The sequence below is a fragment of the Calonectris borealis genome, chromosome 2, assembly GCF_964195595.1.
Source record: "Calonectris borealis chromosome 2, bCalBor7.hap1.2, whole genome shotgun sequence".
Classification (NCBI taxonomy): Eukaryota; Metazoa; Chordata; class Aves; order Procellariiformes; family Procellariidae; genus Calonectris; species Calonectris borealis.
Window position 1 is genome coordinate 93,919,683 of NC_134313.1, and position 13,486 is coordinate 93,933,168.

Here is a 13,486-nt window from a genome sequence, read left to right on the forward strand (position 1 = left end):
CATTATTATGGTATGATTTGATGGTTTTGAACCGTTGTGGGCATATATGTGAGAATGTTTGCCTTCTCAGTCATGAAGATGGTTCCAAAATGTATGATAATGGAAGGAAAGGGGTGGTCAAATTAATCTCCCCACAATGTAGTATTTTCTGGGTTTTTAGTAAAAGCTAGTGCTTGTTCTAATACTGGATTTTATTACTTCTGTTGTAATACTGCTTCATAGCTTAGTGAGAAGTCTCTTCTCAGCCGGTCTATGCTTTCCATGCTTTTGCACATGGTTAATCTTGCCTTGCTTATTCCATCCTTTCTTCTGCCTTGTTGATTGATCTGCTTATTGGTGTTGGTTTTTCAGTGTTGTAAATTGATTATTTTTACTATTTCTCCGTTCCATTTGGGGAAGAGAGATATCATTGTGGTTGCTTGTGCTACTTTAAAGGCAAAAGCACATGCTCTCTCCTAGCCCACAGTGAAATTGGGAACTGCTAACTGCAACTAAAATGAAATATAACTCTTTCCACAATAGAAAGGTTACAGTAGTTGGGTAGAGGGTTTTTTCTTCTGTTCCTCAACTCTCCATCTATTTGTTGGATTCTTTCCTGTGTTCTCAGTTAGAGACCTGTGTTCCTGAATAACTGAACACAAGACTACACATGAGAATTGATTGCCTCCCTAACTAAGGTGGTTCGTTTGACTTCTTTTCATTTCATTCTATTTAAAGATCAAGCCCTATTGAGAAAAATCCACTGATCTTAAAATCCACTGATCTTACATTCTTAACTAGATTAACCAGTTTGCACACATTTTGGCTTGTCACAAAGTTTGCATTTCACCTGTCCCATGCAGACAAAGGTACCTTTCATCAGTTTTTTTACGGTAATATTGCTGTCATGGATTAAGCATTTGGCAGGTTTTCTTTCTCTTGTATGTGCATACCAGAAGAAGGAGTGGGAGAAAAAAAAGAAAAGAAAAAAAGCTGGGTTTGCATGTTTTCTTGTTATCGCTGGATGCAACAGGCGCTCTGGCTTTGTTTGTTTGCTGAAACTTTTTGAAGTCCTGGGGTGATTGCATTTAGCACATCTCATTGGTCAAATGTTGGTATCATAGTCATTCAGCTGACACAAAGCTCTTGCAAGCACAATCTTTCATCAAGCTTTGAGCTGGCAAGATTTGACTTATTAATAGGTCAATCGTTTGCGTGAACTTGAATTTCAGCATGACTTCATTCAGGGATAGATAATTGAGAGCTCAAGAAGTCTCTTGTCAGGAATTTAAGGCAAAATATTTAATTTTGCTAGAAGAGTTGTAGAGCACTTCAGTTAGCTTCCTTTAGAATAATTTGATGCTTTAAAACTGCAAAGTCTCATTTTTACTCAGCAAAACATGTTGAGTACTCAAAATATTTCCAGCATCTTCTGCAACAGTGAAGTTTTTTGTGTCTTTTTTTGAAAGTGTTTCTCTGTAAACCTTATGTCCTTATAAATTATCCACACATTCTATAAATAATGATTTTGATAGGGCTTTTGACTACATAACTTTGAAAATTTATCTTCATAAATTCATTATTTAATGGAAATTGCATTTGGGAGACCATGTTTCTCAGTTCCTCACTCATCCTCAAAATGCAAATATTTTACTCAGTTGTGGAAAGTTTAGTGTTTGAATTGAAGAACAAGGTATGTTGTGAGCCTGTTGCGTGGCTGGGCACACAAGAGATTTAATGCAAGGAAATTGGTGTCATAAATTTGACTTGCAAATTGTAAAGATGAAGCTATTCAGCTGTTATTAGAGTTGTGCATACCTTTTTACTCAGTGAAGTTTCAGACTTAAGATGGAATAAAAAGTGGTTTCGGTGTCAATAACCATATCTTGTGTTATGTGTAAAACAGAAATCCCCAAACCAAACCAAACCAAAACCCCAAACACTGCCTGTTCCTGCTGGCATATTCTCGCAGGTATGAGCTCACATGAAGTGAGAGAGTAAAGAGATGGCCCAACCCAACCAAGTGTAGGATGCATCAAAGTGTAAGGGATCGCTTTCAGAAATAAAGGGCAGGGAGAAGTGGAGGACAGTCAGATGCTGAAGCTTCATTTCACTTGTGCAAGCACAACTCCTGCAGCTGGTAACCTAAGCCAACATGAATTTTGGCAGCAGGCATGGAACTATCTTACATAAGGAGGAAACGGGATCAGTGTTTGAACAATTTCTCTAATGCATTAGACACAAATGGGCTTTTCTTTAATGTTAGTCAGAACCAGTCAGGTTTTTTGACCGACTTATTTATCGTGGCTGGTTAAAGGAAATTCCCAACCTGCGTTCCAGCCTTAGACTTGCCTGCGCGTCTCGTAACCCACTGGAGAACACTGACTCATGAGGTCCACAAAACAGCACTGACTGTTCTGGCTGTTTTTCCAACACCCCAGAAAGTGAATAACAGCTGTTTTCTAAAATATATTTGGGCAGCTGCTGCCCCTTCTTTCCCCTTGTCTTTTTCTTCTCTTCTCTCCTCTCTGCCTCCTCTCTCCTTTCCCTCGCTCCATCTCCTGCTGCTGCTTTTTCCACGCCCATCATCTCTGGCTCCAGAAAGACTTCTCTGCAACCAGGGAGAAGAGGTTATCTTAGGATTCACATATTGCTTCTCCAACTCCGCTAACGTCTCGCTCACTAGGAGATGGTGCTCTAGGGCAATTCAGTGTGTTTTCTACACTGTGTGTAATGCTTAGGCTGCTAGTGGTGTCAACAAGGGAGAAGGTGAAACCACTCAAGGGTAGTAAAATAAATGTGACAGCATCAGAGCTCATCTCCAAGTATTTTGTTACGATTTGGATAACTGTCTGCCTTTAGGAATAGAGGCAAGCTCTGATTACCTAAGGGTTAGGCCCATGTGTATGAAAAGAGCGATGATGATGAACACTTTCCTCTTTATGTTTACCACTTTCCTTTTGTATTTTTCCTTGTTCAATCCCCAGGTGCATGGCATCGTTCGTCGGTCTAGTTCTTTTAATACAGGCCGTATTGAACATCTCTATAAGAACCCACAGGCTCACATTGAAGGAAGTAAGATTTTGTTTTTATATTTAAGGGGTTTTTTTCAGTCTGTGGTGTGTGTTTGGTGGAGAAAGGGCCCCGGGAGAAGAAAGGGTATCTCAGTTTCCTCTATCTAAATGTTGTCAAGAAATACCTATTTTTAAGATGTGCTTGAATTGGGATTGGTTATTTAAAACAAACAAAAAAGCTTGATAGCTAAGTTTCCCTTTTCTCTGCTTGTGTTAGCTCTGTTAGCTCTCTGCTCTGTGATAGCTGCTCTATCTCAGAAAGAAAAGTGACGATTTTTCTCTGATGAAAATGTGACACAAAGTATAGGTATTCTTGTGTGTGTGAGTTACCAAGAGGGGAAAATACAAGAGGGGCCCAGGAAGGGACTTTCTGTTGTGTAGAAATGCTGACACAGTTCACACATAGCTAGGCAGGAGCAATTAGAAAGTGGCTGGGCTTGCAAAAAGCTATGTGAGGTTGAAAACACTGAGATACCAGAATAGTAAAATGTTTTTCTTTTTGAGGCAGTTATCTTAAGCACTCCGCTTCTGTTTCCTTGTGAGCTTCTTAGTGCCTGATGGAGGTGAAGGTTTGGGGACAGCCTGTATGACAGCACGAATAAGACATGATCAGTTCTTACTGATGACAGGAAGAATGAATCTTTGGACCTTCTGAGTTTCTGCACCCAAGGAAACAATTTCCTGTTTTTCCTCAAGGAAAGGCATTGCTCTTGGAAATTTGCTGACAATTTACTGTATTCTCTGTTACCGATGATAATTTGGAAAGCTGAAATTATTACCTTAAGTGTACGCTTTGCAAAAATTGTTTGAGTATTTTACCTTAAAGAAGGTTAACTGGTCACTTAACGAGAAGAAGCTCAAATGTTGGATGACTCTAGTTCAGCAGAAGGATTGAGCGTTTTAACAAGCATATAGTTCCCTACGCTATGCATATTTTGTAGAGTTGTGCAGACTGACACTGTCCTAAATAGTCTGATTTACGGTATTGTTAAGACTAAATATCTCCATGCCGTAAATAAATCTCATGTCTTTTGAAGTCTGCTTCTCACCATGGTTAAACAGAGCCCAATTTTATGAAATTGCAATATATAATGCAACTTTTAGATTTCACTTGATCTTTGCTTGTAATTTTTAAAAAATATTTAATATCTGACATGACTTCAGTGGTATTTGCTGTGAATAGTTGCTACTTACTGTACATTGCTCCTTAAAATATCTGATTGAGAGAGGGGGAAGATTGAATAAAATATCTTCATGAAGAATACTGAAACCTGTGCTTCTGTCAAGAACAATGTAAGAACTGTTTCCCATGTCTTACATGCATGGCTCACAAGGTAAAATGAAGCCAAAGAAGTCAAACAGGAACCTGTGCATTGTGAGGACCATCTTGTGAATAAGAAAAGTGATTTGAGAAGACAATGTAGATCGTGATAAATATGTATATGAACATTTAAGGAAAGGGATGGAAGAAAGGAAAAAGAAAGCAAACCTTAAATGTTTTCCCCCACTTCTTATCTCATTTTCCTTTAACTGAGGAATGCAGCCATATGAATGGGAGGAGGAGGAGGAATTGGACTTGGAATCTCAGGAAAGGCTGCTCCATGGAAACTGTTTGGAAACAATGGGTTTTCAGGCAGTACTGGAGGAAGCAAAGAAGCAATAGTGGTTGATGTGAGCAAACCCTAATTTTGTCTTTGCCCTATGTGTTCTTCCCATGAGGAATTGAATACATGTTGCAAGATGATGATCTTTGTAGACAGTGAACCTCTTTAAACAAAAAAAGTAGGGAGAACAAGAAGGAAAACAAGGTTTTTCCTGAAGTGAGCCCTCCAGCTATTGCTTGCTAAGGAGGTTTTTAGATTGGATAATATTACTAAAACCCAAAGGTTTTTTAACCTTTATAAATCTTATTTATAAGATTTTATAAATCTTTGCACCAAATAAACCCCATTTCTAGTAAGTCTTTCCACTTAGCCTATTAGTCTTGAAAGACCTCTTTTTCACGGGTCAGAAAATGAACAAAGCCCCATGCCCTGCTCCCCTTCAAAAAAGCCATTTGGACAAGAAGCTTTGAAGACTGGATGGTAGACTAAAATGGGCATTCCCCTTTGAGAGTTTTAAATTTAAGGTAATTGTGGGAGGGTATCTCTGATGCTCAGCTCAGCCCAGCTGGCAGCCCGCCTTCCCCTGGGAAGCTCTGAGATTGCTCTCTGGCCTGCGGATGGTGGCAGAACTGGATGTCTTTGGTGTAGGAAGAGGGAGCCTGGCTGTGACACCTCTTTCCTGCTCAGCTTCTGCTTAGGCTGGCGAGGAACCAGTTGCTCTTTCAGACCTTAAGGTTCCTACAGAGCTGCTGCCGCTCTCTGGGCCTTCTCTTGTAACAGTGTCCTCTGCTCCATCCTCTCTTGAAAGGCTGGCTCAGCTGGCAGGGAGATTTCGTTTGACTCCCAGCCAAGGTAAGCAGAGGAAGAAGAGGATGCCCTGTTGCCTAGGGGAAGCTTTCTTTTCTGGTACAGAAAGGGTAGTTTTGGGTTCTTCCCTGCTCCCACCAGCCCACAGAGTTGTCCTTCAAAAGGTGGTAACTGCCATCAGAGAAATTGATGGTGGTGCTTGCTCTTGGTCTCTGTTTAGAAAAATGCAGCAGTTAAGGTGGTGTGGACACCACCAGTTTTGAGGATTGCAGGTTAACACCAATATCCAAATAGTTTTATCCTATAACCATTTGGGATCTTGTGCATGCTGTGGCTCACAGGCAGAACTGCTTTCATGTATTGAACTTCATTTGGGAAGCGGGACAGTTGCATTCCATACGAGTAGAAATGCGGTGTGGTTCCAGCACAGCCTGTATAGAACTGGTGGCAGAATGAAGGCAGCGCACACCATGGATAATTGATGTGTACACACAAAACCGGTCATACCCTGCTTGTCAACCCTCATATTTAATCACAGTTATCTTTCTTTTATTAAAAAAAGTTGCATTACCATTCCCTTACCTGTTAGCCACAGCTTCAACTGGGTCTTGAAGTCTCTTCAGAATTGTCCTTTTCAAGAAATGTGGATGTAAAAGCAAATTTCAAGAAGATGCTGTGACCTGCTGGGCTGTATCAGTTTATCAACCTGAAGAGCCTCAAGTACCTGTTAAATAGGAATGTGCAAAGCTGAACACCTGAGAACTGTGTGATCTGCTACTTCCTTGCTGCCTTAAACTGTTAAAAAAAACCAAAACAAAACAAAACAAAACAAAAAACAAAACAAAACCAAAAACACACCATAAAAAAATGCCAAAACAGCTTAAATAAAAACAAAGTTCACATATCTCTGCAGCATTTAAAAAAAAATGTACTGTGGATTCATATGGTAGTCTCTTGTAACAAACCGTGTATTTCTTGGTTTCAGGATTAAAAAAAAAAAATCAAGTTGATTTTATCTGTAGATGATACAGCCCCAAAAAAGTGGTGACCATTGTCAAATGGGAAGACTGCTAAACTGTACTCAAATAGGAATTTCTTCTTTTTCCTGGAGATAAGGCAATGTAAACATAAATTTATTAAGGTCAAAAACATCAAATGAAAATCTATATAAAAATGGCAAGTAAATGTAAACATCTAATTCATCAATAGTTATAACAGGATTTTTCTTTTTGTTGAATAGATATGTGAATAGCAGTGTGGTGATGTCATTTTTTTTTTTTTTAAAAATAAGAGGAAAATGCAACCTGTTTTATCAGAATTAATTTCACTTCTGGAATAATTTCTTGGCAGGTCGGGATCTGAAACCAGGGACAAGTTGATAAGCCATTGCAACCTGCTCTTTTAATTTTGACAGGAGCTGGTCTCATGCTCTTACCTATTTTTTCACACACAAATTAGTAACTCAGTTGGGAAAGGATAAATAACAGCTGTGTGACTGACATATCTAACCACATTTGAGATTTTGGCGTGTAATATCATGAAGCATGTTTCATTGACAGTTACAATGTTCTCTGAAATTCCTTTCCCCAGTGTGTGTGTATATTTTTTAAATGGAAAAGCAATAGTAATAAAAGCAATGGGTTGTACCATAATGTTACCTAAATGTTCATCTTGTAGGTACCTTAGGCAGTTTTGTTGTGTTGTGAAATTATTTGCAGTGAGGAACTTAAACATGTGCAATGTTTTGGGAAGGAGGAGAAAGCTATCAATGTGTGCTTAAGTTATTAAAAACCTTTGTGAGTGAAAGATTGGAAGCCTAAACTAAAATAATGTGCTTTTTTGTGGCTGAAATTCTGTATATGACATTGATCTAATTTATACAACGTGGGTTAATGAAGTGTAAACTATTAAACAGATGATATAAATGTTGCTAGGTAAATCAGATTATTGAAAAGAAAATCTGAAATGGTATTCATTACTCCTGCAGGGGAATACATTTTGTGCATAAAGCAGGCAAAAAACCCAAGCAAAACCTTGTTCAACCAGTGATGTCTTTACTTTTTCCAATAAATGTTTACTTGGATTTTAAATCTGGAATAGCATGTGGACCAAGAATGCCATATTGTTCTGGGATTAAAGTGTATTAACTCTGTGTTCTTAACCTCTGAAGACATGAAGCTGCACTATGGTGATCTCACGGACAGCACCTGCCTGGTGAAGATCATTAATGAAGTCAAACCCACTGAGATATACAACCTGGGAGCTCAGAGCCATGTCAAGGTGAGTGGCTTCTAGCACTGAGAATGGTGAATGTGCGTTGTTGGTGGTATATTGCTTTGATTATTTTAGACTGCAGCATTTACAGCCATTTTAACAACTGCTAACTTTGACAGGTAAACACTGCCTTAAATCAAGATAGTTGTGTTTTCTGCGGTGCTGAATTGCTGCACGAGTCTTGCTACTGAATATGAATTAAGATGTCAGAATAAGTGAGGTTAAATTGTCATTATCAACAAAATCCGCAGGTTTAACATCTGATTTTTCTACCATGTGAAGCAACTTCTGCTGTAGAGTTTGCTGCTGATCTGTCCGAGTGGGGAAGTTATGCAGTGTTGTTAGGCCAAACAGCGCTTAGAACCACGTTATTCCATTTACATTAAAATCAATACGTGTATCTGAGTGTGTCACTTCTAGAAAGGCTTCACCTGTACCAGTTTTCGTGCAGGTGGCGGTATTTGAAAGATTGACCTACAAATAGAGAAAACAGTTTTGCTAGTACTTGCAGTATTATAACATTTCTGGTTTTTTTGGTTGGAAAAATCAACTTATAGAAACTAAAACAAAAAACACTTGTTGAAGATGAGTAACTTGACCCTGGCAAGTACTGCTGTATCATAAGGAAAGAAAATTAATAGTAGAGAGAATAACTTTAATTTGCATTTTACATATGTTAAGCTACAGTGCTGTATCCTGTAAAGCTCAGTTTACTAACAGGTGGCCTCCATTTACTCGCAAAAACCTCATTCATATTTCACTTCACGATTACAAACTGAAACTGATGGCCAGGTAGCAAATTGTCATTAAAATAAATTGTGTGTCAGTCATATGTCCTGTCCTTACTGTATGCAATGTGAAAGTATCCTTATGTGGTAATACTCCCTGGCCTCTCTTGAGGTGACAACTGAACGAGCATTTAAGACTCATGAAAATCAGGTTGGCTTTAGTTTTTAAGTCAGCCTTCCTACAAAAAGCAATGTGGTGTTCCTATTACTCTGTAAGTCTTGAAACCCAGCAAGATGAAATCATGTTGAAAGACTGCAGTTATTGACAAGACAAACAGCAGAATATAGAGATGAAATGGGAACAATTTTGCTTTTTAATTGCTTGCGTGATTGAATTATCCAGTTTGCTCTCTGCTAAACGTGAGTCTGGTTGGGTTTATTAGCTTAGGTGCAACAGTATAAGAACAAGGCTACATGAGTCCAAGGGCAGCTTTGATCCAGAAAGCAATTTAACTGCTGCTTTGCAGAGTGAAACCTGAGCCAGCAAACCTTGCCGGGTATTTGCAGTCCACACCTAGGTGTTCCAGCATTTCTTTTCTTGAACTGGTGCATTGGATAACAATCTCCATGGAAATTACTTGTGTCCCTTAGGTGGTGTTAGCATGGTACTAATGTTCTAGTCCCAAACTATCTCCATGTGGCTGCTGCTGCTGCCAACAGCTCAAATCACAGCTCTGGGAAAGTTTATTGCTCAAGTATCTTACTGCATGAACACTTTGAGCCAATGCAGATCTGGCACCGAGTCTTGGCTCTTGGAGATCTAATGTGCCTTGGAGCACAATGAGAAGACATCAAAATGGCTCTCTTAAAAGCTAGCCTGAATGCAGCAGGCCAATACTTAGGCAATGTTGGAAGTCCTACGGGAAGTCTAGATGGACTTCTTCAGGGTGTGCTTATTATGCTTCCTAGCATCTCCAGTAATACTTCTGTTGTCGTAGTTGGGGAGAGAACCTAGGCACCCCAAGTCTGTTGACTGAGGTGATTGGGGGATTTGACTATGGTATCAATAGGACTTAAATGCAGTCCAACAGTGCTTACCATTTTAAAACAATTCCCAATGTTAGAAGAGGGAGTAGAACTTGGCCACCCGTTAGGGGTGAATGTCTTCAGCAGAGACCTGAACAGTTCTGACCATTAAACCTTGGTTATGTAAACTTACTGGTTTTGCCTGTGTGCATCATGTTTGGGGAAGGAGGGAAAAGCACTTCTAATCTTAGCTTGCTTCACATTCTGGTGACTTTGAACCAGTGACGTCTTCAGTATTTTTTTGGTGGTGTTTATGTTGGCTTGTGTTTATGCAGAATAAAGTTTTCTATCACTCTCACTTCCAGTTAGTTTATGTGAGCCATGCTGAAATGAAGGAAAATAAAAATAATAGGAAGTTGGTCTGGTTTCCTGTAGGAAACCAATGAAGATGAAATTGGTTCTTGGAATGAACCCACAGTAGTCTGGGAAATACTGTCAGAGAAGACGTTTTTCTGAATCATAAATAGTGAGGACTATGACTCATAAAGTAGGTCACTGAGAGGCTGATCTGATCTTGTACATGGGAGAAAGTGAGAGTAGACTGAAACTTGCTCCTTATTAAAAACAGTAAACTTAACAGAATTATATCATCAGTAGGAACAAATTATCCAGTGTGTATTCCTGTCTGTTTTGGTGAGAAATGGGGATTAGCTCTCAGCACTGTAGCTTGTCCATTGGGTGTTCAGAAAACAGTAGCACATTCACTTCATAGTTACTAAGTAAACAGTTTAGCCTCATTTTGTCTGTCCGGTCTTTAGATGTGCTGCTGCTTTGGCTTTTAGTGCTTTGGGAATCCGGTATGCTGACCATGATTTGTTTTCATTTAATTAGGTTTTACGGGAGTAATTGTTTACAGTATATTGATTCTAAATAATAATCTATTATTGTGTGCATGCAGATGGCTTAATCTAAATTCTGCTATCCATAACTCTATACTCATATCCCTCTGAATGTCTTGAAAATCAATTATCCAAATGCTAGGTTGGCTAAAATGATATAAATGTCTCTTCTTGCACAGTGTTTCAGTAGATGCACACACATAGGTAGATATGAACTTGTAACTCTTTTTTTCTGAAGGACAAGTGATCTCATCAGTATTTGACTGTGCTGTAAGATTTTTTTTTTGTTTTGAATTGTATTGAACTGGTGAAGCTGGTAAATATTTTTTTACAAATTTCTGAAGCAAAAAGGCGGTGTAACCTTAGTAAAAGATCTCTTGCTTTCAGCACTTGAAACTTGTTGCACTGAGCAGTTAAACATAGGACTGAAGAAATGGCTCCAGTTTTATGGCTATTGCTATCCTAGTAGTCATGTATTAAATAGCCTAGTCTAATCTGGCTGTAGTGCAGATAGCCACAATTGCTCAGTTTACTTCTTTAAATTGTATTGGGTAGTAGAAGATTATTTTGCCTACTTACTGTTGGCATTTGTTGCCAGAGATTTTATAGCGAATGTGTTTTATGCGATAGGAAAATAATGGGTTGACTTTTCTGTGATAACTATTCCTTACATATGCAACATGAATGTATTATTGAAGAGTAAAACCTTACTTGCGTGTAAGTAAGTAAACAAGCCAGTAAATGCTCGGTTTGGTTTTTTTTCACCTTGCAAGATGCATATAGGGTTTTTTTGTTCTTTAGTTTGGGGGATATTAAGGTTCTACTTAGTTTTAAGACCTTGCAGACATATGGGTGCTTGGAGTCACACAGGAATTAACTTTAAGAAGCAAACCCTACCACTGTTAGCTGAAAGGTGAAATGTAAAAATCAAGAGGCTTTTAGCATATAACCCCTCACTTGAGTAAGGATCTCTTTACACTTGTCTATTGAATTCAGCTTTATCTCTAGCTCTTCCATTTTTCCTTCTATATTTTTGTGCTCTCCAAAGAGAAGGCCCTCAGTCTTGGGAGGCCTTTAGTCTCCTCTTGCCCCATGCTGGCAAAATTAAAGAACTTACTCATTTCTGATTATTTTGTGTTTTTATCTGCATCAAATACTGTCCCCTAATTGCTGTGAACCAAACATGTTATGAACTACTAATTGATTTCAACCCCATGTCTGTTAATGTGACTATGTCTGTTTTCATGTTGCATGGAGGGTGAAGTGGCAGCAGGGAAGATGAAGAAACAAAAAAAAATAGCACCAAGGTCTTTAGAGCCCTTGGAGCAAAATTCCAACTTGTGTAAAAACTTATGCTCACCTGTGTCTCTACTGCATCCTGAAGTTATAGCTTGCATACTGGGTGGTGGGAAAGTGGGATTGCTGCAGGGAGGGGAAACTTGAAGTACACAAGCAAAAGTTTACATCATGTAATTTTACAGAATCACAGCATGGTTGAAGGTTGGAAGGGACCTCTGGAGACTGTCTAGTCCAACCCTCTTACTTAAAGCAGAGTCAGCTAGAGCAGGTTGCAAAGGACCTTGTCCAGTCAAGTTTTAAGTAGGATGGAGATTCCACAACCTCCCTGAGCAACCTGTTCCCTCACCTGTGCAGTTCCATCACCCTCACAGTAAAAAAAACAATACCCACCATCACAAACTTTTTTGTATTTTTAAATGGCATTTCCTGTATTTCAGTTTGTGCCCATTGCCTCACCTTCTGTCACTGGATACCACTGAGAAGAGTCTGTCTCGGTCATCTTTACTCTTCCCACCACCCATCAGGTATTTTTACACACATCGGTCAGATCCCCCTCTGAGCCTTCTTCAGGCTAAACAAACCCAGCTCTCTCAGCCTCTTCTCATATGACAGATGCTCCAATCCTTCAGCCCTTTGTGGCCCTTTGCAGGTCCATTATGTCTGTACTGGGAGCCCAGAATTCATGGTGGTCTCAGCACTGTAGAGACAAAAGATCACTTCCCTTGACTTCTGGTGACACTTGTCGTAATGCAGCTGAAGATGCTGTTGGCCGCCTTTGCTGGCTCATGGTCAACAAGGTGTCCAGAACGACCCCCAGGCCCTTTTCTGCCAAGCTCCATCCCAGGTGCTCAGCCCCCAGCATGTACTGGTGCATGGAGTCATTCCTTTGGAGTTGCAGGACTTTGCACTTCCATTTGTTGAACTTCATGAAAATCCCTTCTGCCCATTTCTCCAGCCTGTTGAGGTCCTGCTGAAGGACAGTATACCCATCTGGCATTATCAACCACTCCTCCCAATTTTGTATCATCTGCAGACTTGCTGAGGATGCACTCTGTCCCATTGTCAAGGTCATTGTGTACCCCTGGCGTACACAATTGGTGACTGGACTCCAGCTGGACTTTGTACCACTGATCACAACACTCTGAGCCTAGCAGTTCAGCCAGTTTTCAATCCACCTCACTGTCCACTTATCTAACCTACTCTTCTTTCATTCACCAACCCAGTCATCTCATCGTAGAAGTCTATCAGGTTGGTCAGGCATGATCTCACCTTTGTAAACCTATGCCTGACTTCTACCAATCACCTTCTTGTCCTTCATACGTCTGGAAATGGTTTCCCAGATTAGTTAGCCCATCACCTTCCCAGGGATCAAGGTGAGGCTGACCAGCCTGTAGTTCTCTGGATCCTCCTTCTTGAAGACGGCAGTGACATCTCCTTTCTTCTAGTTGTCAGGAAGCTTCCCTGATTGCCATGACCTTTCTAGAGTGGCTTCACAATGGCATCAGCCAACTTCTTCAGCACTCGTGGATGCATCCCACCAGATCTTATGATGTGTGTCCGGTTTGTATAAATGTTCCCTGATCATCTTCTACCACGGGTAAATTGCTCCAGACTTTCTCATGGGTCTCAGGGACCTGTGATTTCTTAACATCAGCCTTACTAGTGAAGACAGAGGTGAAGAGGATGTGGGATACCTGGGCCTTTTCAGTGTCCTTTGTCACCAGGTTGCCTGCTCTGTTCAGCAGCAGGCCCACATTTTCACTGATCATCTTTTTGCTGCTGATAAACCTGTAGAA

The 13,486-nt window shown here is 39.9% G+C and overlaps 1 protein-coding gene across 1 annotated transcript in view; it reads left to right on the top strand.

The window, feature by feature from the left end:
* GMDS (GDP-mannose 4,6-dehydratase) overlaps positions 1-13,486 on the top strand; it is a 436,198-nt gene that overhangs the window by 72,180 nt on the left and 350,532 nt on the right. Inside the window, exons 3-4 of the mRNA XM_075142569.1 lie at positions 2,967-3,054; positions 7,635-7,744. Coding sequence (XP_074998670.1) covers positions 2,967-3,054; positions 7,635-7,744 — 198 coding nt within the window. The remainder of the gene's footprint in view (positions 1-2,966; positions 3,055-7,634; positions 7,745-13,486) is intronic.